This window comes from Neoarthrinium moseri (genome assembly GCF_022829205.1).
Source record: "Neoarthrinium moseri strain CBS 164.80 chromosome Unknown scaffold12_Wmoseri_CBS_16480, whole genome shotgun sequence".
Taxonomy (NCBI): Eukaryota; Fungi; Ascomycota; class Sordariomycetes; order Amphisphaeriales; family Apiosporaceae; genus Neoarthrinium; species Neoarthrinium moseri.
The window spans coordinates 193695-221545 of record NW_026055126.1 but is presented as its reverse complement, the minus strand read 5'-3'; the positions used below and the strand labels follow the sequence as shown (position 1 = coordinate 221545).

Here is a 27851-nt window from a genome sequence, read left to right as displayed (position 1 = left end):
AAATGGGGCAGGGTCATGCCGGGACAGTATGGCCGCTTAACTCCCAGAGCAGTGGAGAGCAGGTATGGATTGTTACGAAGCACTGCAACCACGAATATGTGGAATTGGGAAAAACGCATCCGAAGTTCAACATTGCTCTCCACGTGTCAAGTGTCCAAAGGTGTTCCCCCGTTGTATTACTGGCAACTTGATACGTGTCAGAGTTCATTTTCAGACTTTGTACAATAGACTATCAACCATGACTTTCTACAGTGTGAGTTTTCGCCAGCCTCAATAGGCCAAATGCAATCCGGAGAAGAGCAATGTAGAGTCTGATTCTAACGGAAACATCATCTCTTAATAGTTCCGTGCAGCTATCTGTCTTATCTAGTGTACATAGAATATTGCTTAGTCTACCTTGCCCTTCCCCTTGCCATCGCCCTCACTCTCAGTGCCGGCTGCAGTGGTTGTGCCTGTCCTCAGACTCCTCACACTACCCTCAACCCGGAAGCTGAAGTCGACAACGCCGACCAGCTGCCCAACACTCTTGACTAGACCGTCCAAGTCATCACAAACAAGCGAGCTGCACACCTGCAATACGGCGAATTCGGCGAACCCATTCTCGGACATATTCCGAGCGTCGAGGAGCCCGAGGGCCCCTGGCTCGCTGTTGGGCAAGCGAAGGTGCTCGAGCTGCCGGGTGAGTTCATATGGCTTGGGCAGCGGGATATTCGGTGGTAGAGGACGTCCCGATTGTAGAGAGTTGGATAACAATGCCAGGATGCATATGATCGTGTCGCGGGTCGTCGAGATATCAGTCAGGAGGACAGCCAACGCATTAATCCACACCCTATCCTCGGGCGACGGATTCGGAGACCAGGTCACTGTGTGGGATATCAAGGTCAGATATGAGGTGAGCCGAGTAGCGCGCTGGATAATGTCCAGGTATGTTTCACGCGGAAAGCGGCCACCTATTGTGGGCTCGAAGCGTTGAAAGTTGGCGTGTTGGTTCAACGATGGTAGGATCAGGAGAAGTTTGCCAAATAGGCGGCGACGTGTTTTTGCCAACTTGTATGCTGGAGATGATTTGACCTCAGGATCCCCACCTGTATCATGAAGCCGTGAGGTCAGGGTTTCGTTGATAGCAGCCAGGTAGTGCGCAAGGAGATACATTGTAGCGGCAAGATCGCGCCGCAGCCAAGTGCGATCGGTGATTGGTGATGGGAATATGGTCCATATAAAGGCTACGAGGCACCCGCCTGCTACAGTAGCGAGACGATATGGCGCGAACTCGTAAATACTGCAAGAGTTAGTGTACGCCTCAAAAGCTCAGAAAGTTGAGTGTGCTCACGGATAATATGGCTGATTGTTTGATTCGGACACCTTTACGCCAATCTTCAAGACCTGCAATTCGTAGCCGATGATCAAAGTGATTGTAACCATGCAAATCATCGAGGCTGATATCCATTGCGGGTACTTGATGAAGAAGTAGTGTATCAAGACAAGGAAGAGGAAATAAAAGACGATTATTCCAGGGGCATTCTCGTCTACAATGTACCAAGCAATCAAGGCAAGTACCATGGCTGCAAAGGTGCCACCGACTCGGCAGAAGAAGCCGAAGATGGACTGACCGGACGCTGCATGTTGTCAACTGGAGTGCGAGAGGGACTGTCTGGTGAGGTATACTTACTCTCAGTCATTGAGATTGAAATGATAATCATGGCCCAGACGAGCCTCTGCTTCACAAAGAACTCCTGTGTAGGCTCTAGAAAATTGACGATTCCTACAGTCATGGTTGCGCATGCGACGCGGAGTCCGAAAAGGGACTGCTGAGAGCCGAAGAATCTGTTCACCAACCTAAGTCCATTGCCCATGTGTTCGATGAAGTTGGTCGCGGGCAAGTGTTCAGGATCTTTCTTAGCGGAGAATCCGTCTCCAACGTAAACAATGTTGTTCGAGTCGAACAAGTCGGCAGCGTTCTCAGACGAAGAATCTTGCTCCTGAAATATACTCGAAACCCACTTCTTGAGCCTGTTGTACTTCGGCACAATCAAGCGGTTCTTAGACATGCTGCCACTGCTCACTTTCTTGTCCGCATATGTCACGAAACTGTGGACGGCCTCTCCAGCCTCTTGCATCTGTAGAAGTTAGGATGCAATCTACATGGATAGGACAGTGTCTTACGAGTCTCTCAATATAGAGTAGAAGAAAGAGTTGAGACTGGTCTCTTCGATGCTTGATATCATCGCCAGACAAACAGTTTGGGTCGATGGTATCCTGGGATAACTCATCTTTAATCAGGCCGCGTTCCTTTGCCCAGACTTTGAGAACCTTGCCTTTCACGTCCTGAATGCAAATATTAGCCCAGCGGGAGAATGGCATATACTTGCACCTTACCTTGATAAGGTTAACCTTCTGCTCCAACACCTCGGCAAAACCAGGGTCTCCCGGTTGGATCAAGTTTCCTGTGGCCTCTACATCAATCGAGCCGCTCCGCTGGCTGTCTTTCTTCTTCTGGGCCTTCGGCCTCGGCAAGATCTCAAGCAGGATTCCAACGTGCTCGAGCCCTTGATCAATGGCCTCGGATAATGTCTCGAATGGTTCGTGGAGCTGCCTCATGACCTCGTTCCAAATTCTCTTCTCCTCATTCTTTTCAGCTACGACCTCTGCAGGCGTTTGGTTATCTGTGATCCAGTGTCGTTTTTCAGCTACACGCTGGAAAATGTCGATGACAGTGCTCATGCCGATGACTGGGACCATGCATGCGCGCAGCAGCAGGAATATCTGGCTCAGGTCGGCAGCCTCCATCTTGCCCCAGGAGACATCTCGTTTTGCAAACGCTAGGTCGGCTTGTACTTTGCCCCCCAACTCGCGAATAGCAGTAACAGTCGCTTTCAAAGCTTTCGCCTCTGCGGCAGTATTGTGATCTGTGTTCCCAGACTCTTTGGACTTTTTCTTCTTCTTCTGCGTTTTCTCGTCGACTGAAGAGCTGACGTCGTGAGGTATCGCGAACATGTCCTCTCTTTCCAGGCTCTGCATATAGACCTTTTCCTGCTTCACCGCACCACGCAGCAACATGATCAGGCCTTTGATCTGTCCAAAAGAGACCTTCCGACTCGGTACTGGTAGGATGAGCAGAGAGCAAGCGGTGGCAATGGCAAATGCGGCGAGCATTGCCGTCAGCAGCCTCTTCACCAGCGACTCAAAAGCGACATTGCTCGTCATGATGGGACTGTATGTCGCACTGATGTTGGCAAAGATAGAAAACACGATGACCGGCACGTTCAGCGTGGGCTGCTTAGCACGCAATGTGTTGACGAACCAGATCGACACGAAAAGCCACAATGCCGAGACTGCTGACTGACTGGAGTTATATGGTGGAAGTCCAGAGCCTGGATTCAACGGCCGGGATTCAGTGTGTAGTCGTGCTTGTAGACTGGACCACATGATGAGCAGAGCCAGCGCAGCGCCAGCGCATGCGAAGAAGATGTTCAGAACCAATGTCTGCAGAAACTTCCCACGAGGCATAATCGAGACGGAGATAATTGTCAGGATCCCAACAAGGTATCCCAGAGTTGTGAAATATTCGGCCACCGCGGTGGATTGGCTGATAGATATAGCAATAGTTGGTGCAATCGCGCCTCTGTAAAAACAATGAGATTCACATTCGGCATCCAGTGCTGGGAAACATACTTGATCATCATGAGGATTGTTGGCAAATCAAGACCCAGCCTCGCCAGAATGCCTGGTTTTGGAGGCGCCGTCGAGCCAGAGACTGGTTCATCCTGACCGGCCTTTGATGCCGTCCTCTCCTCACTCTCGGCCTGTTCTGGCGGGGCGCCATTGGAGCCATCAGGTTCGTCGCGCGACATTGCGTTTTGCCAGTCAACAGGCTCTCACGGTGTCGCAGTAGGAACTCTGATCACTTTGACAGGAAGTGTAGACTCATGGAACACCGGAACATCCGTCCCAGAAAGGATTGTCTACAACGCTAGTCATTGCTACGAGCATGCTCGGTTGCCAGGCTCGGGATCGGGTTCGGGTTCGCCCATCGAAAGAAGTTTTGTACCGCTTCACCTTGCTTTTAGCGCGGAGGCTAGGGGATGAAGCGCTGAGTGAGCCCCACGTTGGCCGCTACTGGCTCGTTTAGCCAAAGCTTAACGGCTGCCAGCCGACGTCATGCTACTATAACGCGTTCCAGCTGCCGCCAATCTGGCCTACTTGAGTACAAATCAAAGCACATAAGAGGTCATGAGTAGGTACTTTCATAAGCATGCAATAGGGGATAGAATGGAGTGACCAAAGCCAATCAATGAGGAATGGCGATCAACAGGCTTCGCAATCAATGTGGGAAGAGTTGAAAGCAATCAAACCTCGACAAGCTGAACACTTGGCGTACACAGCAGGTTAGAACCTACTCACAGGCCCAGGCAGGTGCCTTGTCGATGAAAGTGAAGCTGTTCTTGGTAGAGTGGCTTTGATACGGAGGAAGAGTGTTTCAATGACTGTGCACGTTACCACACTTCAATCACTGCAGTATTCCATGCCGCAACACATCATCCCGCAACAAGAACCAGGGAGGAATGGTGCTGACCAGCAGATTTCATGTCTCCCATAGCACCACACCTATCGGCAACGATCAGAGCGAGAGAATAGCTGAATATAATAGAGAGAGCAATACCCTATTAGAAAGACTATATTTGGGTGGGGATGGCGCCAAGCCGTCACCAAGGTTCGACGAAAGTTCTTGGAGATGCGACCTCAGGAGCGGCCCGAGGATTGATTCAGACTTTTCATTTCCTCAGATGAAGCTTCTCGTGCCTTCTCAAATCATTCACCCTCGTGAATTTCTTACCGCAGTTTTGGCATCCATACGGGCGCTCCCCAAAGTGACTCCGCGTGTGTCCGGTGAGATTGATTTTCCTGGTGAACCGCTGCCCACAAATCTCGCACGGAAATCGGGCTTCATTGCTCTTCTTCTTGTTGCTCAGCTGCGGAAATGCCGCGGGTTCGTCGCTCACCCCCATGTGATAGTTTTTCTTGTGTCGGTCGAGGTCCTTGTTGGATATGAAACCCGCTCCACCGATTTGACACCCCGGCACGGTACATTCGAAAGGCCGGTCATGCCTGTTGATGTGATGATCGCGCTTGTTTACATCCTCGAAACCTTCGTAGAAGTAGTCGCAGTGTGTGCGGGGGCACTTGAAAACGTTTTTGCCGTAATACTCCGTCAAATCGCTGGCTTCGTCACCTGTGGCGTTGGCTACCAATTCTTCGATCACATTGCGGTTTTCTGATAGCATTTCTTCCATTTCCTCTAGGCTGGGCTTGTTCCTCTCTTCGATGTTCTTCTTCTGGTGCCGCGAGATGTGGATCCAGAGATGGAGCAGTATGGGGTGAAAAGTGGCTTCCTCGACATCTTTACACTCCGCCTTAGCGTGCTCTTCTATTTCTTTCGGGTTGGTCCTGATGGACAAGCTGGACCCTGAGGTATCTTCCTGTGACACCTCATCGTCTTCTATCGACTCATGGAATCTGTGAATGAAGTCGTCTAGTATCTTTGTGAACCTTTCAGCTTTACCTTTGTCAACCGAGAAAACGTCCCGAGACATTCTCACTACTTGGGCAATGTGATAAAACCACTTGGAAACAGCGTAGTCTTGGAAGGCGTAGAAACCTTCTTTGGCAAAATTCTTCCTTGTCGGCCGAGTTATACTCCCCTCGAAACAGGGAAATGTCAGGTACTGCATGCAAAGCAATGCTAAATCGAACTCCACCTCAACTTTACTGACGAATTGACTATCAAGGATATACCTAGATCTGTGAGAATCGTTCGCGTGCAGATCTCGTGAATCAGGAAGTCACTTACTCGCTCGCAGTGTGGTGAATGAGCTCTACCTTGTTGCCGGGTCTTATATGCACCAGAGAGCCACAGAAGTCTTGTACGTCCGGTATAAACTTTTTACGGTTGAACTCGACAGACTGCTCATCTCGCTCAATAGAGACAATCGCCTGGATTTCATGCCATTGGAGGACTCTACCAGCGCAGATGAGCCAACCCATAATGGACTTTGTCTTTTCCCATCTGTACTCATCTTGTTGTTGCCGCAAGTTGTCGATGATTCGGCCGTAGCTAGACACGTATTTTAGTAATGGTCTAATCCGGCTCTGTTGCAGAATGCGATACGGGAATAGATTCTCCATAGTGTTCTGAAATGGAAGAAACCAGGACTTACGCTTCGCGCAGAGTCTTGGGGAACCGGCGGACCTCAAGCTCTCGAGTTAGTGAAATTCTGTCGACAACTTGTTGCAGATTATTGAGAACCAATTCGGCGAAGAGGAACATTCCTTGCTGAAGTTAGCTTCTGAACCCGAGATCAGTCATATCTGAATCACCTTTTGCGCCTTTAGCTTCGTTGCATGTAAGATGCTTGATTTTATCCTTCTCATCCTTGCTCAGCTCAAGTCTCTGGGGAAATTCCCCAACGCGCTGCATGACGTATTTTTCTATTGCTGCTTCGTTATCTTTTGATCGTATTCTCAAAATGTTGGCAGTGCAATTTTCGCCTGATAAGGGCTTTTCAATATGTTGAATATCTCGGCTGAGCACCAGCAACCTAAGACCTCCGGGCTCTATGTTGTCCTGCCTTGAAACGACGTGTGTCAGGAGCGACAGGCATTGTCTGATCTCGGCCTTGTCACATTCATCCAAGCCATCTATGATGATGTACTGGTGTGGGATGACATCGAAAAAAAGATCCAGCAGGGGCCTTGCTGCATCCTCTGTGCTGAGGTTTTGTTGGCCCGATGCATCTTTTTTGTCGTGGAGATAGGCAATAAGGTGTCGAAATCTCGGGTCTTCGCGTATGTGCATGAGCTGCTGGCGGAGTAGGCTTTGAAATACTGCCACGCATGTAGAGGCATTTGGATCTTTCGCTTTGCAGTAAAAGTACATCGTTTTGTATGGCGCCCTGAGTGACGTACAGTCCATGCACGCATCTACTAGAAATGAAGCAAGTGTAGATTTCCCTGCAAAGAGTTAGCTTTCGTGGTCTAGACCAGTGGAAGTATGGCGCACCAGCTCCCATACCGCCTGTCACCCATAAGATAGAATGTGTAGGCGTTTCTACTTCCATCCAGTTGTGAACAGCATCGTGCTTCATGATCCAATTGCATGTCTCCGGGTATTTGTCACGTACAGCACAGCGGTCATGGTGTGTGTCCTCAGACGCTTTGGGCACAGGACAAACCCATCTCAACACTGCTTGAAACTGATTCGCGCGCCTCTTTTCTTCGGCCTTCTGCGCCTCGTCGTGTTTAGTAAAGTTTTCTTTTTCGTAATCTGCCACTTTGCTGCTCAGATTCCAAATGTCTTCAGACGTGAGAATATCGCCTTTTCCGTTCGAAGCAGTATCTCGGCGGTGGTTGAGTAGACGCGACCCATTTTCAATCAAAGTCTTTTGTGTATGCAAACTAGCTTTGAGAGTTGAGACCGTATGATTAAAGTCCTTCCAGGCGGACTTAAAGACCTTCTTCCGACCTTCTGAGATAAGTATAGTAACTTGTCCAACAGCAAGGCTACTCACCTCGCTCCGGAAATTGAGTAAAGCATTGATACGCCCCAGCATGAAAATCAAGTATGTCACTGTATAGCGCGACCAAACATTTGCGCATACCAGTGTGCTTTGTGAACAACGGGTTTAGATTCTTCAAACTGGGCATATTCTTTCCCAGGCCCTCATATGCATCCAACAGGCTGTCGAGACCTTCGTTCAGCGTACTCGATGCTGTCTGTCCAGCTTGGTCAGCTCCCTAGCATAGAATGAATGAGAACCTGCGTGATTCAGACCTGGAGTAGAAAATGCATTGCCCCCCAAACAATTGAAAGATAATGTGCCCCATGAAAAATATCTTGCAAAACGGCACTGAAATCCTCCAGTCTCAGAACGAATTTCTCAACGCGTCGGAGATTCATCATTGCCCTCAGGCGCTCTTGGTCTCTCTGGATCCGAAGGAGATCGATTTTGACCTCTGAGCTTCTCGTAACCTCGAAATGTCGCAGACCTCGCTCCGAACATCTCCTCTTGAAACTCTGTAATGCTTCCGCCAAGGCGGCAGCAGATTCCTGATCGCACTCTTCGCCATTAGTTGCCATTGGTGTCGGCGGTGAAATATGTGCAACACTGAACCTCCTGTGAGACGTATTGATACGAACCGAGACGGTTCACTCTGGAAGTCAAAACAGTATTGAGATTTCCGGTGCGGACCTTGATCAGTAGAGTCAAGCTAATTGAGGCTGAGTGCAGGATATGCTAAGCCTCCCTGCACATTGATCGGGCGTAACTATTCTACTGCACTGCAATTTAAGGCAAAAATGAGGCGCAATTCTGCCTGGCAAACCATAATCTCCAGCGAATCGTGTGATGGGGCACCAGGGGGAGACCCAAGCCTCCCTGCAGCTCTCCAACTAAAATGATATCTGATAGGCCCTCAGCTACGACGACCCCTGCACGCCTCCACCATGACTTGCATCGCAACTGGAAAAACGTGCCTTATTGCTACTATGCTGCTGACGGAATGGTCCGCCTGAGGCAGCGAGGCTGAGTCCGACGACTTTGTGTCACACATCATATTCTGTATTCAGTTCAGGTCTGCAAAGACGGCTTCAACTTCAGAAATTTGAGTGCCTCCAGGATTACAAACAGGCAATCATGGCACTCTCATTGAAACGCCTGCTTAATGACGATGAGCCTGTGTTGGATGAGCCACCTCGGCAGTTGTTCAATGGCCCAGCTAGGTTTGTGATGTGATCAAATTAGTATTCTTTACTAACGTCTCATAGCCAACCGAGACCAAATGCAATGCTTGATGAGTCGTTCAATGAGCTATTCAACCGTACACTTGATAATCGACTGTTTCATGATGAAATGAACCTGGAGCTGGGTGACCTCAATGATGCAGAACACGACCCGTTTGATACAGGAGAGCTGCTGCAAGAGTGGGCCGATGGCCTCCCTGCTGATCAGTTATCGAGAACAGATTCGGAAATGGAGGGAAGTGCGAATTCCTCCCAAGAGGGCATTATTGACGGAGATATGGGCCATTGTTTACAACCTGGCGATCAATGTTATGGAATGGTACGTAACACGCAACGTTGATCTTTGTAAGAGGTCGAAAATTCACTTGCACAAAGTAAACACCAGCAATAATATATCATTTGCAGTCTACACAGAGAACTTAGACAATAAATACAACAACTGATCACATAGCAGATCCACAACGTTGACGTGAAAGTCGTCGGGGAGATGGCTGCACACGATGCAAAATTGCAGCCAATGCAAAATACCGCCCAGAACCAGCGGTTTCGATTGAAAGACAAGACAGACCATATCCAATTGAGCTTTGTCGATGGGACAGAGTTCGGTTATTTGCGTTCAAATATGACCAAAGGCTTATCTGACCTGCTCGCATTGCCATCATTATACTTCGAAGCTGTAGTTGGAACAGATATTCTTCGGGACACCATAGGCAGGGCCTCAAAGCCAAATGAAGCTTTGGTCCGGGTCAATATCAATGTATATGGTCCTCAAGATAAAGCAGACCATGTCGGAGATCACCTAACTTCCCAGAAATTGTGGCTCCAGAAGCCTGATCACCCGCTTCGGCATGTCGATTATAATAATCCACAGGGGTTGTCATTTGAGGGTATAGACCCAAGCATGCTTGACGAGCCCACCGAGATACTGAACAAAGGGCGGTCTAAACCTCGTACAGGGGAGGAACGCCTCCGCCAAACCGTTACCGAGGTATACGGATCAGCAAAGAGACAAGAGGGCCTAAATCAGGTCACTGTTAGTGGACATTTTAAAACAACCATGCTGAAGTATTTTTGGTCTGCTTCACTCTGCTTCTTGTAACGTGAAACTGACGTTTTGCAAGACACCAGAAAGAAGCCCTCGATTTCATGATTCAAAGAGAGACTGGCAAGATTCCTGATCAGTTTCGCCTTTGGAAGAAGGTAGTGGTGGAGGGGCATATTAGGTGAGAAATGTGCCAGACTCTATTTGTCCTTGATTACTGACCGCCACCAGCTATCAGCACTCTATCACGAAAAGTAAATCCAGAATTCAACCGGAAGAGAAAGGTGGTGGTATACTGGCAGATGAAATGGGCATGGGAAAATCTTTGTCCATCCTATCCTTAATAGTTGAAACCCTTGCAAAAGGCCAGGAATGGGCAGAAGAGAGAAAGTCCAAGGGAGAAGACAGTCACCTCAAGGGCCACACACGATCTACACTGATAGTCGTGTCATCGGCGCGTAGGTTACCCGAACTCGCATACTGGGCTGGCTAACTAGACCGAAGTGTTGATCAACAATTGGTGCAAGGAGATTGAGGAGTAAGTGAATGGCTTTAATAGCTGGACTTCCGCTGACGCAAATGCTACTATAGCCACCTGGAAGATTCCCTGACAGTTGTCCGGTACCACGGGCCGAGTAGGCCAAGGAAGGCGGATGAAATTTCCGCCATTCAAAACTCTGACATTGTCATAACTACGTACAATACGCTAGCCAAAGAGTTTAGCGACAGGCCAGGGCCCGCAAGATCAAGCCCGCTTCATGATATTGAATGGTACAGAGTAGTGCTAGACGAAGGTAATGCGTCCAGAATCGACACGCCGGCATACTGACACTAATAATCTCAGCTCACATCATCCGACGACAGGCCACCAGCTTTCACAGAACTTGTGCGGAATTGAAGGCTAACTCTAGATGGTGTCTTACCGGGACACCGATCCAGAACAAGCTAGAAGACATCGGTGCACTATTTTGCTTCATCAGGGCCAAACCATTCGACAGCATGGCTGTTTTCCGTCGCTACATTGTTGTGCCTTTTGATCAAAACGAAGATGAACTAGCCATAGAGAGGCTGGTGCAGCTGAATGACTCACTCTGCCTGCGCCGTACCAAGGAGTTGCTGAAGCTGCCAGATCTGGAACAAGAGGTCAGAGAACTGGAACTCAACGAAGCTGAACGCAAACAATACGAGAAAACGCAGAGTATTCTTTACCGCAAGATCCGGCAGAAGGCAGGCGAGCACGAGCAGACAAGCAAATTCGGCATCTTCCAAGCTAATCTTCAGTTGCGTATCATGTGCAATCATGGGACTTTCCAAAAGCCGTTCTCATGGTCCAGTGAAAAAAGTTTAAGAGATAGAGATATGAAGGAGGCAGTTATGTCTGCCCTTGGAAGTAACGCACAAATCAACTGTAATGGTTGTTCTCAACCCATGCCGGTTCTTGGCTCCAACAAGGTCTACAACGAATTCGCCGAAAAATGCCTGCATGTCTTATGCTCAGAGTGTCTGGAGGAAGCTGCTTCAAGCAAGGACTCCGGTCAATCAGTAAAGCATTGCCCGTTGTGTGTCGCATTCCGCAGGGCAAACGACCGAGATGTGGAAATGGTTGCTGGCAGCCATGAGCTCGGAGAAGATGATGGTGAACTGGATGATGCTCATTACTTCCGGTCAACAGGTTACTCGACGAAGATGAACGCACTGATAAATGACGTCAGGAAGGATCTGGACAAGAAAAAAAGGTATCTTTCCTTCCCAGACACTATAGTTTGAGTGCTGACTGGGTCAAGTATCATCTTCTCATGTTGGACGCGCACATTGAACCTGGTGGCAAAGCACTTGGAAAGGGCTAGTATTCCCTACGATCGCATCGACGGAGAGTGTCCTCTGTCCAAGCGACAGAAGATCCTGGACGACTTTGCGAAGAAGTCGGGGAGTCCAGTCTTGATAATGACCACGGGAACGGGGGCATTTGGGTGCGTGTTTGTGCCTAGCGTTTTACCTGGGTCTATCTGACAAATTACAGACTGAATTTGACATGTGCCAACCGAGTTTTCATCGTAGAACTCCAATGGAATCCAAGTGTAGAGAGCCAAGCGATCGCCAGAGCTATACGTTTGGGACAGGACCAGCAAGTGTCCGTCATAAGATATATCATGAAAAACACTGTTGAGCAGGTGAGACTCACATCGCGAAAGCCGCTATTCGCATTTGCACACGATATATTGGACCAATCGAAACTAACGGCTTGTAGGCTATGCAATCACAACAAGAACGTAAGTTGATGATGGCACAAAAAGGTTTCGATGATGGTATGGATGTAGATCCGTAAACCCAAAGAATCGGGAGTGCCTCAGACGAGGTTGGCCATATTTCAAATCTACGTAGGCTCTAGAGTGTCGAAAATAGATCGCTCGGTCGTGGCAGCTTTATTGTGATCTAAGTATTCTCATGATTATGATAATCGTAGCACTGGCTATTTGAGGACATGATAGAAGTCTGCTGCTATCCCTGGATAGCTTTTAAAACTCTTCTCCAAACGCATTGCCCACCCAGTGCACAGGCCTTGTCCAGCCAGAGAAATCTCTTGGCGACTGATAAGGCGTCGTCCCAGCTACTTAAGCCTAGCTTTCCCCTCAATCGCCGCAGATTGACAATGAGGGGCTGATCCGAAGCTCCTGATGGAGTGCTGGCTATGGCACTCACGAGAGAAGCCTAGAATAGGAATTCGTCGCCTCTGGAGTTTATGAGCTGTTGATGTCGAAGCGCTACTCTCAGTAGTTTGTTGGCCTTAAGAAGCGGGATGGGCGGTGAAACAGGGTATGTGACGCCGAAGGTGAGAACCAGCGCTGCCAAACTGGCAATCTCTTCGTGGCCGCGATTTGCAGGTAGGCTAAGCAACCTGTGTTGAACAACATCTCTGCAACACGCGATGAGGCCCCACGGTCATTGCTTGGCCCCTTCTTGGAATCACACGCGGAGGCGATAAGCTGACATCAGTAGCGTATATCCAGCGAGATAGACTGGAAGTCTTCTTCTAGCTCAAATTGCTCTGCTTCGCTCGACGGGCCACGCTTGACTACCATATGTGTTTCCAAAACCCACCGCAAAGCAGGGCAAAGGCCAAACTGCCTACTAATCAGCCACATATGAGACTTGTTACATACCACACTAGTACTCACTGCCGGTGGATTATAGTTTGAGTTGGCGCTGACTAACTCTGCTTAGTTCATCTAAACGCCTAGCCCTTCTAGCTTCACTGTTTCAACTCCGCCACGTGAAACTAGAAGCATCCCGAGCATATTGTAATGCTCCTCTGCATACTCTATTCGCCCTTCGAGATTAAGTCCTCTGAGACCCTCGATGCCTATGCTGGTGAACTGACCCCGTGAACATCGATCTTGAGGAGACGCCGCCAACCGCCGCACCCCAAGCACTCGTATGGCACTTAGCAAGACATTGGATATGACTCCGTGCGACAGTGATTGCCTAACCTGTCGAGCAACTCGCATCTGGAACCCCCAAAGAGTGTTGGCGTCCTCCGATGATATGCGCCAATCAGACGATAGCATGTGACACCAGTAACAACAGAGTCAAGAAGAGGAGAGTCTGATATACAGTATTGGACCATAGTCGACGCCAGTGATGGCCCCGAAAGCATGTTTGCCTCATAGAGCGGCCATCTAACAGTATATGCTAATGTTACGTAAAGAGATGGTGAATGTAAATTTAGACGTTGAAGGGCAGGCCAGCGTTGACATACCCAAGTGAAATATTTTGCGTGTATGATAATAATCCAAAGAGGGTGAAAGACACTGTAAAGCACTAAGAGATCTTGGGGGCGGTAACTTGTCTGAAAGAACTTCAGTTTCTGAGGGAGTACCACAGCATGACAAACCTCGAGCGTACGTCTGATAACAAGAAGCGCGAGCAGTTTCAGGTAGGGGTTGACAACCCACACCGGCTGAAGGGATAGTTGAGCTGGGATGTTTCGATTGTATGAGTCTCAGCGCGTCACTGCGTCTCCGAATTGACAATTGCTTCCAGTGATTTTGCTCCTAGGCAGTGCGCTGTCTTATGCGTAGGTGAGCCCATGCTCTTGCGTATATGGAGTATCCACGTCATAAATTTACTCTTCTGTCGTTGGTTGAGTCTATTCTGCAGCTTTCTAGGTTGCTGTGCATCACAAAGGCCAGCTTGGTTCTCCTTTGCGTCTTGCGCCTGTAACTGGCATCACGGGCACTCTTGGCCGACTTATGATCCGATGAGGTTTACCCATGCTGAGAGGATGTCTAACGTCGACCCTCAACAGCAATTCTATGGCAATATTGCATAACGTATCGAACAAGCAAGTCAGCCCCGTGTAATGTCAGCAATGTGAAGTATTGGGATCATCTTGCAACTGGAGGTTTACGCGTGGGCTGCTACACGAACTGTTGGATAGTTTACTTCTAGTCGATAGACAACCGCGGAGAATGATTTACTTCTTAAGCCTACTGAGAGGAGAACACATGCATGCAGGGTGCTGACCGCAGCCGCCCAATCAGACTGGTATGCAGTATTGGAGCACTACAGTATTGCGTTGGGGACCACGATTTGAGGACCATTCAAGGTATGGATCTGGACCTCACTCACCGACTCTGCAGTTTAGTAGAAGATAAACCAAATCTCGTGCCTTATTCATGTGGCCACCATATTTTGCAGATCGGACCAGCCTTTATCGCCCCAGACCTGCCCTCCAGGAGCTGTGTACGGATTGGAAGCAGAAATGTCTCTGTACTCCAAGAAAATCTGCTAATCTGTCAGCGGTCGGAGTCTACTCAAACAAGCGGCAATCATACACTCTTCTTGTCATCAGGCTGGTAAGCACCAGGCAGAGCGATCCCTGTTGGTAACTTGGTGGACCCGCTACCTGTTATGGTAATCTGGTTGCAACTGGGGTAAAACTGCGCCAACGAACCATTGTTGTTGGTGCGTTGCAGGCCGAGGATTTCATGGCTTCTCATCGTCAGCTTCTCGACACTATCCTGGGTAATCAATTGCAGATCAACGTACCGCAAGAGATATTCACCGGGCGCAATGGATGAGGGAAGAGTGATTGACCAAGTCTACAGAAAGAAACAGTTTAGCAACTCTCACACAGGAGTATATTCTCACACATTATACTGAAACTTGGTTTCCTGGTTCGAATGACTCACTGCAATAACGTAATTAGTAATTGGACTGAGATGGTTTCACGCAGATTGATGTGTAATCAGCTCAAACTCTACTGGTTTGTGTGGAGCCAAAATATAGTGCATGTTCCTCTATGCTTACCACTGTTTTGGGTAGGGAGACGTTTCGACGCCCATGGAGGATTGAGCGAAGCATCGTACCCAGCTTGATGGATTTTGACCCAGACATTCCCGGTCGAGCCCGAGAACGTTTTACAGGATCCCCCACAACTGGCCAGGTAGGTCATGACTAGGTAGCACCAGTTGATTAGTTTAATACCATGTGAGTATCGGTGTCTATAGTACTGACTTGGACCAGGATGATCTGACTGCCAATCTGTCCAGTAAAACGTAAGTTTGCTTCCCGAAGCAACTGAGGCAGTCATATTGACGGGAACGTTGTTGGGTTCACCATCAATGCCGTAGTTGCAAGTTATTGCGTCGGTCTGAAAGGGTTAGTTCATGATCGGTGCATTGCTGTGCTTCCTGAGGCTGACAGTAAACTTGCCATCTGTCACAGGCCCGTTGTCTGGGAACTTTCGAGTGATTTTGGTGACTTTCTTTTGAGGATCCTTGTAAGGGTTCCAAGTATCGACAAGTTGATTTCCCATCTTGATTTGCTGCACATACCCATGGCCTGCTACGAATGTGACCAACAAGGCCCAACACGCGAACTGAGTTGGGAACATTTTGTCTTCAGCAAGATTCTGCAATAATTTAGAATGCTAGAGGATATGGACGACCTCATCGTAGCCCTCCGCGGCCTGCAGTTCACGAAATGGTTGACCATACTTATAAGCAGGGAGAAACGACTCAACCTTGAGCCGCAATTGGCCACGGATTACCTTGTTGGTGGAAAAAGCAGCTACCTGTCTCCAATAATTCAATGTAATCATTCACGTTTGCGAATCAAACTCAGAGTCCAGGAGACCTCAGCCGATGATCTGCAACAGAGGAATGAACTTCCATGGGGTGACGTGCAGTGAGACACCTATGCAAGCTAGTGCGGTGTTACAAATATAGTTGCGTTGATTCCCATGATTTGCTAGGCGTCGTGCAACAGCGGAGCATTGATTCCCGGATTCAAACTGGCCAGGTACAGATGCATGTCTAATTTCGCGTTTTCTTGTGTGTCGTTGTGGACTTCTCAGAAGCTTTTACTATTGGTGGCATTACCATTCCCGGACCCGCGGTTACCGCTGGGGTTGTGCTGGTACAAGCTTCAGCGGCTATGGGTTGCTTCGATGAACAACAAGGTCGTCGGAAGCAATTGCGAGTATATTGTGCAATGTCGCTGGTCAATTTAGAAAATCCTACAATTTTCAGTATGGGTTTGGGGCCATGGACAATATGTTAGGTGGATTCACTTCATCGATTACCTCAGTGGGGCTTCAAGTTCCAGTACAGATATAAGCGAACGTTGGCGGGGCGTCGTGTTTAGACACACTCGAAGGCCGTATTTATAGTTTTGGTATATTAAATTTGGTATAATAAGCTTTGATGGCATGATACCATGCGCCAGTGGTCCTTTTAATGCTATATATTAAGCTCGGGTTGGTGAGACGTGGTATAGAATTGTGGTTTGAGAAAATGTGGTTATGCTTTTTGCGTTTCGTTTATTTAATTTCCCTCTTTTCCGTAGCTTTTAATATGTTATCGCACTTTCTGCCTTTATTTTACGATTATTCGGTTTGGCGACCGTCGATTTATACGCCTATTTTAATTATATAAATAATATACGTTCGATTCGTCGATATAGACGAGGAGGACTGCGTTGGTTGAGGTTGTGTTATTTAAGGAATATGGCTTAAGAGCACCACTCCAGTTTAATATGACGCAGTATGCTGCCTCCAGCAGAGCTGGTGTGATTGAGATACAGTAACGTCATCTATATATATATACAAACGGGATGCTGTTTTAATCAGTCGTGTTCCTAAGAAGCACTAAGCGTCTGACCGATTTCTGGGCACCACGCAACTCTTAAACTCAGTCGTATTAGTCTTGTAAGATATTGTCTATTTGAAGGCCAGGAGAGCGATGGGGGAAAAAAGCCTTAGTGTACAAACGAAAAACCAAACACGAATCATGGTGGATACGAGTATCAATTCGCATATCAACCGGACAAAAGCGCCCAGGTGTCTTCTAGCCAAGGGCCACCTTGAATGAAGGAGGCCTGCTGGAAGGAGGAGGCACCTGTAGGAAGACTAAACAGGTTCTCCGAAGAGCAGAAGACTGATGCCAACGCACAGGTGTCGATTGGTGTCTAAACGGCGAGAGGTCAAATGGTAGCTTACGAGAAGGAGGGCCGGCTCCGATATAGCATGGGACAAGAGAGAACATGGAATTGTTCGAGTAGTGAGCTGTTGTTTAGGTATATATATATATGACTCGCTAAGCCATTGAAAGAACCTGCGCAAAGCTGGATCCAACAAAATAGGACAGGGAGGACAATATTAAGCTTAGATTGTGGCCCTTAAACTACATAATTAGGTACACTTGTGCACAGGCAGATGTAGGGGCATGGTGGTCCGCATGCGTAGGAGAGCTTTTCTAATTCATACACAGAAGCACGAGTTCTCCAGCCGCTCACATCCTAGGTAATGAACTCGCACTGAGAAACTCTGTACCAATTGTCATGATACCCGCCTCAATCGGCCAAAAAAAAAAAAAAAAAACCAAACTACAGCCGTTGCCGCTCTCTCTTAAGAGGAACAAGATCAACGCTACAATGCTGTCGTCTCTGGCTAGCATTTGGATATGGTGGGTTGTTAGAGCCTACCACAGAAAAGCTTCGCAGCCGTCAGCCACCTGGCAGAGCGAAACCCCTGAGCACACACCCCCAGACTTGAAAAAGCTGGGCATTACATCATAACGCAATTCACGATGAATTCTCACGTTACTAATGGAATCGAACGTCAAGCCAGCTATCTTATCATTGGATCATCCCCGATAGCTGACTCGCGCCCCCGGTCAACCCGTCATCTCATGGCCTGGCCAGCACGACTGGAGACCAGCGGGGACTGTTCCTGAAACGGCGATCCCAGCCGGTGGAGATGGGTCAGCACGCGACGGTTACTCACTCATTCACTGCCGCTCCTCAAGTAATGGCAATTGGTACCTTGCGCTGATAACGGCATCGCGGACACGGCCCTATCGTGGCCTAGCATTGTCGAGTGCTACGCGTCGTATGTAAAGCAACGACTCTCGTCCCAAGGACCTTGGCCCTTCTCCTGACCCGACTTTGGTTTTCTCCACTGCCCATGACCTCTCCTGCCAGACCGACGACCACCGATTGAACGACCGCTTCGCCCAGCATGACCACTGCATCCGTCGCCAGCGGCCACCATGGGCGCAAATCCGTCGACGCGGCCGCGGCAGACGATGCCCTCGCCAAGATGGGCTACAAATCTGAGCTGCCGCGGAGTTTGAGCATGCTCTCGGTCCTCGGCTTGTCCTTTGCCATTATGGCTGTGCCCTACGGTCTCAGTACTACATTCTACATCACGCTTTCCAACGGACAGTCCGTTACTATCATCTGGGGCTGGGTCCTGCTCTCCCTCATCTCAACCGCCATCGCCGCCTCCTTGGCCGAGATCTGCTCCGTCTACCCAACTGCCGGCGGCGTGTACTACTGGGCTGCCCTGCTCTCCACACCGAGGTGGGCGCCGATTGCCAGTTGGATCACGGGATGGCTGACGCTGGTTGGTAACTGGACCGTGACGCTATCAATCAACTTCGGCGGCGCGCAATTGATCCTCAGCGCCATTTCTCTGTGGGACGAAGAGTTTGTGGCCAATGAATGGCAGACTGTTCTCATGTTCTGGGCTGTCATGTTGGTGTGCTATCTCATCAATGTTTTCGGATCGAAGTACCTGGACTTGATCAATACTATTTGCATCTACTGGACCGGAGCGGCGATAGTCATCATCTTGATTGTACTTCTGGTTATGTCTCCAGAAAAACGGAGCGGCGAATTCGTCTTCGCTCACTACGATGCGTCCGCGTCGGGCTGGCCATCGGGGTGGTCCTTCTTTGTAGGATTACTGCAGCCTGCCTACGTCCTCACAGGTTATGGCATGGTTGCTGCCATGTGCGAGGAAGTGCAGACGCCTGAGCGTGAGGTTCCGAAGGCTATTGTTCTTTCTGTTGTTGCCGCGGGTATCACAGGTCTCCTATTTTTGATCCCGATCCTCTTCGTTCTCCCCGACGTGCAGACCCTCCTCGATGTTGCCAACGGCCAGCCAATTGGGTACATCTTCAAGACCGCCACGGGGAGTGCCGGAGGCGGCTTTGGACTGCTGTTTCTCATTCTGGGTATCTGGTTGTTTGCTGGTGTTGGCGCCCTCACAGCCTCCAGTCGATGCACCTATGCCTTTGCACGTGACGGTGCCATTCCTGGCTCTGGCCTCTGGAGCAAAGTTGACAAGCGTTTCGACATCCCCCACTGGGCCCTCATCCTTTCGACCATTGTCGACTGCCTCCTGGGCTTGATCTACTTCGGCTCCACTGCGGCTTTCAGCAGTTTCACCGGTGTTGCCACCATCTGTCTCTGTACTTCTTACGGTCTCCCGATTCTCGTGTCTGTCATGCGCGGGAGAAAGCATGTGGAACATGCCTCATTTTCTCTTGGAAAGATTGGATTTGTTACTAATGTCACAACCCTGCTCTGGATTGTGTTGGCTATCTTCTTGTTCTGTATGCCTACCAACCTCACCGATCTCGATGCCTCGAGTATGAATTATGCGAGTGTTGTGTTCGCCGGCTTTGCATCTATCAGCATGATCTGGTACTTTGTTTGGGGCCGAAAGAACTTTTCAGGGCCACCTATATTGAAGTCCGAGTTGGCAGAACGGGGAGTTGGTGTGGTCAGAGGCCAGTCACTTGACGAGGAGGCCACTGCGGAGGCCAAAACGATGAAGAAAGATGGCATTGAGAAGACAGCATAGTCCACCATTCTTATATAACCTTTATTATACTCATCATTAGCGCTCACCGAGTAGCCATTGAATTCCGTTCAATTCTTAAAAATGTCTCCAATCCTTACTCGCACAGGTCTCCCCAGGGATCAATGACGAAGTTGACTGCTGCTTAACATGTATACGGCAAGTAAGTGACGGGAGAGCCGCGAGAGCTGTTCAGCAGTTTTGGTATCCATGCGGTGAAGAAGTCCGACCGGCCCATTGCCTCTCATCGGTCGTGACGCAAGCCATGGGATGGCCAGATGCCGTTCATAAACGTTCACCGTTATCTCTGAAAGTTGCGCAAGCATTTGGAACCAGAAGTACCATATGTACTGAATGCTTTATTGAAATGAATCACTTCGGAAAGAGACAGACTTTGTTGCACCTCTGAAATCTTTGGGCATCACGAGATTTGAGAGCTCCAGAACCCAATGATGGTGCTGCGCTGGAATGAGATTTGGGGGTCAATACTAGTTGCGTCCCGCATCGTCCTGTTGTGTTTATATCCCCCCCTTCTGACCATTTACTGATTTTCTCCTATGAAACACCAAGCTGTGGAAAGTGGTATTGACGCGGGAAGAAAGGCAACTTTCTGATCTGGAAGTCATAGAAGGAGAACTGTCCCGATCATAGACTGAGCAATCAGTGCAGAGTACCACTGAGATACTGCTGAAACTGGAAAAAAGACGTTATATCTACAAGGAGCAGCAACGTCGGCGAAGTGAAATTACCTAGTCAGTCGGGTTGGGTATGAACCACTGCTAAGGTATGATTCCCAAGGTAAACTTGGAGCCAATGTTACATCCCAGTCTGCAGCTTTCCCAAATTGTTAACTATAGTTATTACGAAAACTGGAATGCACCTGACATTAGTGATGCAATGGAAGTTGAAATGGTATTTCGTACAGGATGAAACGCTGGTGGTGTTCTTTTGAACGTCTCATACAAATGAGTACAACAAAGATTTAGACAGACGTCCTCTGCTTTCTGAGAATGGGCTGCACTACAATTCCTTCCCGTATCGACCCTCGAGATGACCAAACACTCAGGCAATACGGACCAATCTTTGAATGTCACAACTCCTTACAAGTCCATTCATTCAGCTGGCAAGTTTCAACCCCGCAAGACTTCGTCTTGAGCGCTAAGCACCCCGGACCCGCTAAGTTTTGGGGTATGTCTAGTTCCCCGCCACACCTCCGCCGTTATCCCGAGGCTAAGATCTAGCGCCCGCAGACGGTGGGCACCAAGGAATACTGTCCTGTATGAGTCTCCAAGGAACACCCTCGGCAACACTCTCAATTGGCAATGTGGCTATTGCGAGAGACGGCGGAGCCTGGAACCATCGAATGGTAATCTCGTCTGAAGATGGCATGGCGTATCTTATCTGTCGGCCGGCGGGCATTGCTACTACACGGCACCGCCGTCCCCACCCGGAGGCATGTGGCAACCAGCGCGGCCGAGGCCGCCGAGGAACTCACCCACAGCTTCGCGAGCAAGACCAGCACGCGGCGGCAGCTCCTGGACGGCAACCAGCTGCAGAAGCTGAGCTTGACCCTCAGCCGAAGAGAACTGCACCCGGGCCTTGATATCTCGGAGGATGCCCCGCCCGCCGGCACTCCTCTGCCGCGGGGCTACCACCTGGTCTACTTCACCCCGGGAGGGCTGGAGCCCGAGCTGGGGCCCGACGGGACGGACCGCACGTTCAACTCGCCGGCCCCCTTCACGCGGCGGATGTGGGCCGGCGGGCGGATGCGCTGGGATGCGCACAACCAGCTGCGGGTCGGCGAGCTGGCTGAGGAGCGCACGCGGCTGCTGAGCGCGGCGCCGAAGCGGAGTCGTGATGGGTCCGAGATGGTCTTGGTGGATGTCGAGAAGCAGTTCTGGAACGAGAAGGGGCTCGCCTTGGTAGACCAGCGGTGAGTGTGTAGGTTTAGTGGGCGATATCGCTGGGAAGCCTACTTGGAGGCTCGTCTTGCAGTGAATGTAGGTGTAACTGACAGCCACCTGATAGATCGTGGATCTTCCGGCCAGAGCTGAAGGCCGCAACTGAACCGATAGCCGATCCAGTACAGGGCACAGTTATAAGAGGTCCCTCAATCGTTCAAGATGAGAGGATTGACGGGCGAGGTGAGTCCTCCGTGACCCAGCCAAGCAGCTGCAGCCTACATTTCGCGGCGATCTGCCCAGGAAATTTTATGCAGAGGATACCATCACTAACCAAACCACAAAAGACTATCCCCAGCGCAGATTGCGCTGGTCTCCCGTAGGCCTCTTCCGATTCTCGGCGCTGACGTTCAACGGGCACAAGATCCATTACGACGAGAGCTGGACGCAGAGCGTCGAGAACCACCAGGCGCAGGTGGTCCACGGCCCGCTGAACCTCATCAGCATCCTGGACTACTGGCGGGATGTGGGCGGCCGGGGAGACGCGCGTCAGATCCAGTACCGGGCCATGTCGCCCCTTTACGCGGGAGACACATATCACATTCGTACGGCTGATGGCGAGAGAACGGCGCAGGAAGGGAAAACAGAAATTCTGGTTGAGAAGGATGCCACCGTCTGCATGAAAGCAAACATCGAATAAGTATGACGCGATGAACAAAAACCTTAAAAAACTTATAAAAGTGGCAGCAGGCATACTTGTAAACCATACTATCTATGGGGCTGCGGCAGTAGTGTGGTCGCGGTGTAACTTGCCATGTTATATATACCTACCGTATCTAAGAGTTGTCGTACTTACGCGGGGTGAACGAGCAGAGTATGGCACAGCAGTAAGACAAATCAAATATGTAATGTTTCATGTTTGTGATTCTGCTATCTTCGTGATTGTGTGCGAAGAAGTCACACTCAAGACGCTGAAGCGTATACAAACCAAATCAAATCTCATGGGATATCATCGCTTCCGCCAATGCGCCAAAACATTCGCTCCTCTGTCCGTATGGTATTCTTTGCTTTTATAAATCGCCCATACTGCTGTAGCCGCTTATTGCACCACCCGCTGTGGCAACAGAGCTTCCCGTCGTCATCTTGGAGAGGGACATCTGTGTACTACGTCGTCCGATACTCGGTGCAGCGCCAGGCCTTTTCAGCTCCCCGACTTTATCTGGGGAAGTGCTGCCGCTATCATCATATTCATCTGCGTCGTCGGAATGCTCGTCCTCCTCATCGTTTGATGACAGTTCTCCATTCGCAGAGAATGGCTGACCCGGACGATATATTAACCGTCGACTGATCACTGCATCATCGTCGCTTTCGCTGTCAGACTCGGTCGATGAATAAGTCTTGTCTGAGGACCCAAAGAAAAAGGTCGGTGGGGGAAGGGGAGTGGGCGGCAGCCGTTGCACTTTTCCAGTAAGATATTCGATAGCGACCTGCGGCTCGACCGTCTGATAACCCTGCATCTGCTGTGGCGATCCCGTAGACATCAAAGCAAGGCGCCCAGCAATTGATTCGGTAGTGTCTCTGGACAAGGCGGAGTCGTCGCTTCGCCGTTCTACCGGCTTGGGTCGCTGGGGTGGCTCATTCTTCCGGACGCATTTAGGCCTACGGGTGGACACGACAACCACAAAATGATCATCAGGGGTAACACCTCCAAGACCACTGGCCTCGAAATTTGTTAATTTGCAGGTTTGCGTCGAGTCCGACCAGGTAAGCTCCCCATCAATCTCATCAGAAAGATCGCTCTCGTCGGATGGCGTGGAAGCTTCTGGAGGAGCGAAATCGAGATCCATCATGGCCCTGTGGGATACATAGTTGCTGAGTGGCTTGAATGGGATCGACGATCCAGAATCGCTGCGGCGGAACCCAGGACCCTGCATGGCGGGGGGCTCGTTGCCGGATGAGGTCATGTTGTAGGAGTCGGTGGAGACATCCCCCAAATCCCCCGACAGGTCGGTGCAGAACGGAGCACCCGTGTAGTATATGATTGCACCGTCGCGGCGGCGCTTGCGCTGTGAAACCCTGGACACGCCACTCTGGTTCCAACGCGAGTTCATGCCCAGGTTGCTCTCGTCCTGCTGGCCGCACGATGATCCCGTCTCATCTCCCAGGGACGGCTGATCATCCGAGCATGACGTTTGCTGATGGACAAACATTGGCTTGTAATGGAAACTGTCGTCAGAACTGGAGACTTGCTGTGCAAATTTTGAAGGCTCCGACGTGACATCGTTTCCCGTGGCGAGTTGAGTTTTCTGTTTTTTGCGCTGATCATGCGCGTTGGAGCCGTCCGAGTCGGGGCTCGATTGCCCGTGCTGCGAGTTGCTTCCGCTGCTGTCGCTGCTGAACTTGGTGTTCTCCTCACCTCCCCGCCAACGGATCTTGCGACCATCCGGTGACAATTGAAACTGCGTGCTCTTCTCCGCCACGGCGGACCGGATGAATGCAGGTGTAACATTCAAGATGTGTAGCTGTGCCAAATTGCCGAGTAGATTCAAGTAGACCCAGCCATCAGCATCTGGTGAAACATCCTTAGCAGAGTACTGTCGGTGTGTTTCGGGAGCCGTCACGCCCAAATGTCGAATGTAATCCATGTTTTCGGACGGCACTTGGGTACGGTCGGGATCCAAATCTCGGGGACGGGTCGGGCGCTGCTCCGGGAGCTTGTCGTCCGGGGGTGATGTCTCATTTTCGTTGAAACCACTTCCGCTACCGCTTCCGATCTCTCTAGAATCCGCCTGGTCTTCATTGGAGTTTGAGGCAGACCTATTACCCCGGGAATGACTTTCTTTCTGACGAGGACCGGGTAAAATCTGTGCTTCTCGGTTTGGTTCAACTGAAGGCAAGTGAGACGGTACAACCTTTACATCTGAAGTGCCCGACATTTCCACCTCCTCGCCAATGGCTGGTGGAACTGTGGCAGCGGATGGCTGCTTGTTTAATCCCTTGCCCGTGAATAGCTGCTCCAGCCGTCGGACGACAAGCTTCTTCTTGGCCTTCTCCGTGAGTAGGCTGGATTGTGGCCACAGGCCTTCGGGCACATCTTGTAGATATTGCTCAACGGCCATGTCCGACTTTTGTCTGGAGAGGCGGCGGGGGAGGGATGGGTCGGAAGAGCCAGCTCCAGTCGACATGGAGGCGTAAGCTGAATCGGTTATGTTCCGCCGGCTGTTCGATCCTGAAGAAGACCAGGCATGTTTTGACATGCCCTTGGACTTGTCCTTGCGTCGCGATGGTGAAGCCCCCGCACTCGACCCGTCGAGGCTGGTAGTAAAATCCCGAAGGGTAGCTTCGAGTTCCCTGCGCTTCCGGCTAGGCAGCCCGTGTACCTTGACCTCGAACAGTTTTTCCCTGCGGAGCGAGTCGGGTCCCATCTGCTTGTATCTCTTCAACTCTTCCCTTAAACGCTTGTTCTCAATGGTAAGATCGTCGACAATGCTGCGGTAATCGTCGGCGCTGCTGCTGTGCGTAAGACCAGGGCGTAGCAAGCCAGATTGGTTGCGATTCTGGAGCATCCTGTAGGCCGGACTCTGGGAAGGTACCAAGCGGTCGTCTTCGTTGGAGGAATCCGTCTCTTTTTGGAAAAATGGTGGATCGACGTCCATTGCGGCCACCCCCGCGTTCGGGCGTTCATTCGATCTATCGAACCATCGCATAGGGTCGCTGGCAGCTGTTTCGTTGCTCTCGTCGGAGGAGTGGCGCCGGGTGGAGTCGGTAATGGATACCTTGGGTACAACTATGGGCGAGTTCCTCTTGGAGCCCTCGCGGCCGAGACGATGATGTCGGAGAGTTATAGAATTCTCGGGCGACGTCCGTCTCGGGTTACGGTATGTGACATTGGGCGGAGGCTGGGAGCCTGCCGGCTTGGTGCTCGCGTCCGCCATCTCGGAATCATTTGTACTGTTTGATGTGTGGTTCGCCTCGCTTCTTCTCTGTTGGCCTGGGCTGTTCATCAAGCCAGTCGAAGATCAGGCTCGTGAATCTGGTTGATGCAGGTCAGCAACCGTGCATGATGGAGAATGTACAGCCGAGAAACACCGTCCGTGGACCATGCGACTGGCATGGCTTGGTGGTCGAGAGGGTATGACTACAGCTCGGGTGAGGCGTCGGTTACGGGCGTGGGGAGCTGTCAAGGATCACGATATACCAGTAGAGGGCGTACGTACATATAACGTGGTCCGCAGCAGCTGACAGGAAGTGTGCGTACGGTTATATTATAGCACCTGGTGTCGGCGTGGGAGAAAAGCGTGGGTTTGCAGTGTGCCGATTGCCGACGACAGGGTCGATGTGGATTATATCGGGGTGTGGAAGCTTGAGCAATGGGCTGGAGTGGGGGGTGGTGGGTGATATGTCATTCAGGTCAATCAGGGAGATCGTGAATAGCTTCATGCGGGCATGCGTGGTGGTGGCAGCAGCAATGGAGGACTGCAGGGTGCAACGGGCTGGGGCATGCAGATGGATAAAGGTGCAACGGGAGGTCAAGGGCGGGATGACATCGCAAACCCAGTATCGTGCGATTGCATCGAGATGGCTGAATTTGCGATGCCTGTCGTCGACAGAGATCCGACACCATGCTCTCCAAGCGTTGTTTGGCTCTGGCTGCCACTTTCGTTTTGACTGTGCAGCACCCAAGTCCTCGATCTCTACCAAGCGGCAAGTTTGTAGAGATCGAGAGAATCGTCCGCCGATCAGGGTCTGGTCCCCGGTTTCCAGCCAGGGCGGGTGTGCCGTTAGGAGGAGCGGGTCGGCAGCGGCCAAGCCTGCGCCAATGACAGCCTGGATGGCATGCCGTGGGCGACGTCAGCCCAGTTCCAGCACCCCGCCGGCGACCAGCGGACTGCACCACCGGGCGTTGGGCTATCGAGAGGTCCAGGTACCGCCATGGGCGAGCATCGCCACCACCTGCGCCGGCTGCCCCAAGTAGCGGTACCCAGCTCTGCCGGCTTCCCAGTAGGGCATGGAAGCCCACAGTCTCAGGTCATCGTCGATTCCTCCATTCAGAGCCTCGGGCTCGCGGCCGAAGCGGCAGTTGATTGGCTCTGTGGTCGTCAGCCAGACAACTTGGCACTCAGGGTCCTCGTCTCAATGCGGACACGACGGCTTTAGTGAGGCCCAGACGCTTCGACGCAGGGTCGTCCACCTGTGCGTTCACGTGAGCTGTCGATGGGCCGTCTGCAACCAGATCGCAAGGACAGTGATGGATGATGATGTTCAAACGCAAAGCAATATCACCGCAACCCTTTCCAAAGGCACGACTTGTCCGCATGCGCGTGCCGGTGTTTCAATGTGACGCTCCCACTATTTACAATAGATCGCCGTAGGTTTGACATGGCTCTCGTGGCCAGATTGCTACGACATACAAATGTACATTGCAGTAGAGAGCCAGCTCGGCCAGAGGTTGCTACACACGGGGCCCATACGGTGCCGCGAAATAATAGTTGGACGGCAGTGGCCAATCAGAGCGCGGTCCTACTCGGGGCCAAGTCCGTGTGCTCCAGGCGAATGAGACACCCGCTCCCCCTTCAGCTATGGGACCTTTCGGCACCAAACGACGATCAATCACGATGGACATCGGATCGCTCGTCACTTTGGCCTAAGACAAGCAAACAAGGCTTGCAAGGGACCTGCACCGTAGAATTAGATGTAGATAGGGGGCATTTCGCAGGGGAGTAGTAGTCCAAATCCGCCCAATCCCGCATCTCTAAGGAGCCCCGGAACACAAGGCAAGAAAGGGTCTTCCGCCCCACAGCCTGAGTTTTGTATGGCTCGATCGCCGGTTAGCTCCAATGTTTTGGGGATCGAGACAGAAGGTACGTACCTTGTAACAACCCTTACCCACGAGACTCTGGTGCCTCGGGGGCCACCGACTTGACATCGAGAGTTTGCTGGTTGGCTGGCTGGCTGGCGGAC

General features: G+C 50.8%; 8 protein-coding genes across 8 annotated transcripts; 4 read left to right on the top strand and 4 right to left on the bottom strand.

Moving 5' to 3' along the window:
- Window positions 1-387: 387 nt before the first annotated feature.
- Window positions 388-3851, bottom strand: JN550_004430 (uncharacterized protein; the record flags this gene model as incomplete). The annotated part of the gene is made up of 6 exons (XM_049315945.1): window positions 388-1279; window positions 1331-1616; window positions 1670-2117; window positions 2164-2325; window positions 2377-3622; window positions 3673-3851. The coding sequence occupies 6 exons, from the start codon at window positions 3849-3851 to the stop codon at window positions 388-390; spliced, it is 3213 nt and encodes a 1070-aa protein (XP_049173502.1).
- A 921-nt stretch (window positions 3852-4772) lies between these two features.
- On the bottom strand, window positions 4773-8134 carry JN550_004429 (uncharacterized protein; the record flags this gene model as incomplete). The annotated part of the gene is made up of 8 exons (XM_049315944.1): window positions 4773-5793; window positions 5849-6112; window positions 6216-6327; window positions 6376-6909; window positions 6964-7008; window positions 7058-7522; window positions 7656-7770; window positions 7829-8134. The coding sequence occupies 8 exons, from the start codon at window positions 8132-8134 to the stop codon at window positions 4773-4775; spliced, it is 2862 nt and encodes a 953-aa protein (XP_049173501.1).
- Window positions 8135-8690: 556 nt separating this feature from the next.
- On the top strand, window positions 8691-12165 carry JN550_004428 (uncharacterized protein; the record flags this gene model as incomplete). The annotated part of the gene is made up of 11 exons (XM_049315942.1): window positions 8691-8776; window positions 8822-9116; window positions 9252-9830; window positions 9926-10020; window positions 10071-10297; window positions 10344-10377; window positions 10431-10633; window positions 10684-11575; window positions 11624-11809; window positions 11860-12010; window positions 12088-12165. 11 exons carry the CDS (start codon window positions 8691-8693, stop codon window positions 12163-12165), a joined length of 2826 nt encoding a protein of 941 aa, XP_049173500.1.
- Window positions 12166-14513: 2348 nt separating this feature from the next.
- On the bottom strand, window positions 14514-15735 carry JN550_004427 (uncharacterized protein; the record flags this gene model as incomplete). Its single annotated transcript, XM_049315941.1, has 8 exons — window positions 14514-14624; window positions 14675-14745; window positions 14794-14831; window positions 14889-14941; window positions 14993-15030; window positions 15150-15296; window positions 15357-15492; window positions 15544-15735. 8 exons carry the CDS (start codon window positions 15733-15735, stop codon window positions 14514-14516), a joined length of 786 nt encoding a protein of 261 aa, XP_049173499.1.
- A 2625-nt stretch (window positions 15736-18360) lies between these two features.
- On the top strand, window positions 18361-19992 carry JN550_004426 (uncharacterized protein; the record flags this gene model as incomplete). The annotated part of the gene is made up of 1 exon (XM_049315940.1): window positions 18361-19992. The coding sequence occupies one exon, from the start codon at window positions 18361-18363 to the stop codon at window positions 19990-19992; it is 1632 nt and encodes a 543-aa protein (XP_049173498.1).
- Window positions 19993-21371: 1379 nt separating this feature from the next.
- Window positions 21372-22590, top strand: JN550_004425 (uncharacterized protein; the record flags this gene model as incomplete). The annotated part of the gene is made up of 3 exons (XM_049315939.1): window positions 21372-21922; window positions 22018-22133; window positions 22238-22590. The coding sequence occupies 3 exons, from the start codon at window positions 21372-21374 to the stop codon at window positions 22588-22590; spliced, it is 1020 nt and encodes a 339-aa protein (XP_049173497.1).
- A 370-nt stretch (window positions 22591-22960) lies between these two features.
- JN550_004424 (uncharacterized protein) lies at window positions 22961-25825 on the bottom strand (the record flags this gene model as incomplete). Its single annotated transcript, XM_049315938.1, has 1 exon — window positions 22961-25825. The coding sequence occupies one exon, from the start codon at window positions 25823-25825 to the stop codon at window positions 22961-22963; it is 2865 nt and encodes a 954-aa protein (XP_049173496.1).
- A 687-nt stretch (window positions 25826-26512) lies between these two features.
- On the top strand, window positions 26513-27047 carry JN550_004423 (uncharacterized protein; the record flags this gene model as incomplete). Its single annotated transcript, XM_049315937.1, has 2 exons — window positions 26513-26602; window positions 26676-27047. 2 exons carry the CDS (start codon window positions 26513-26515, stop codon window positions 27045-27047), a joined length of 462 nt encoding a protein of 153 aa, XP_049173495.1.
- Window positions 27048-27851: the final 804 nt, after the last annotated feature.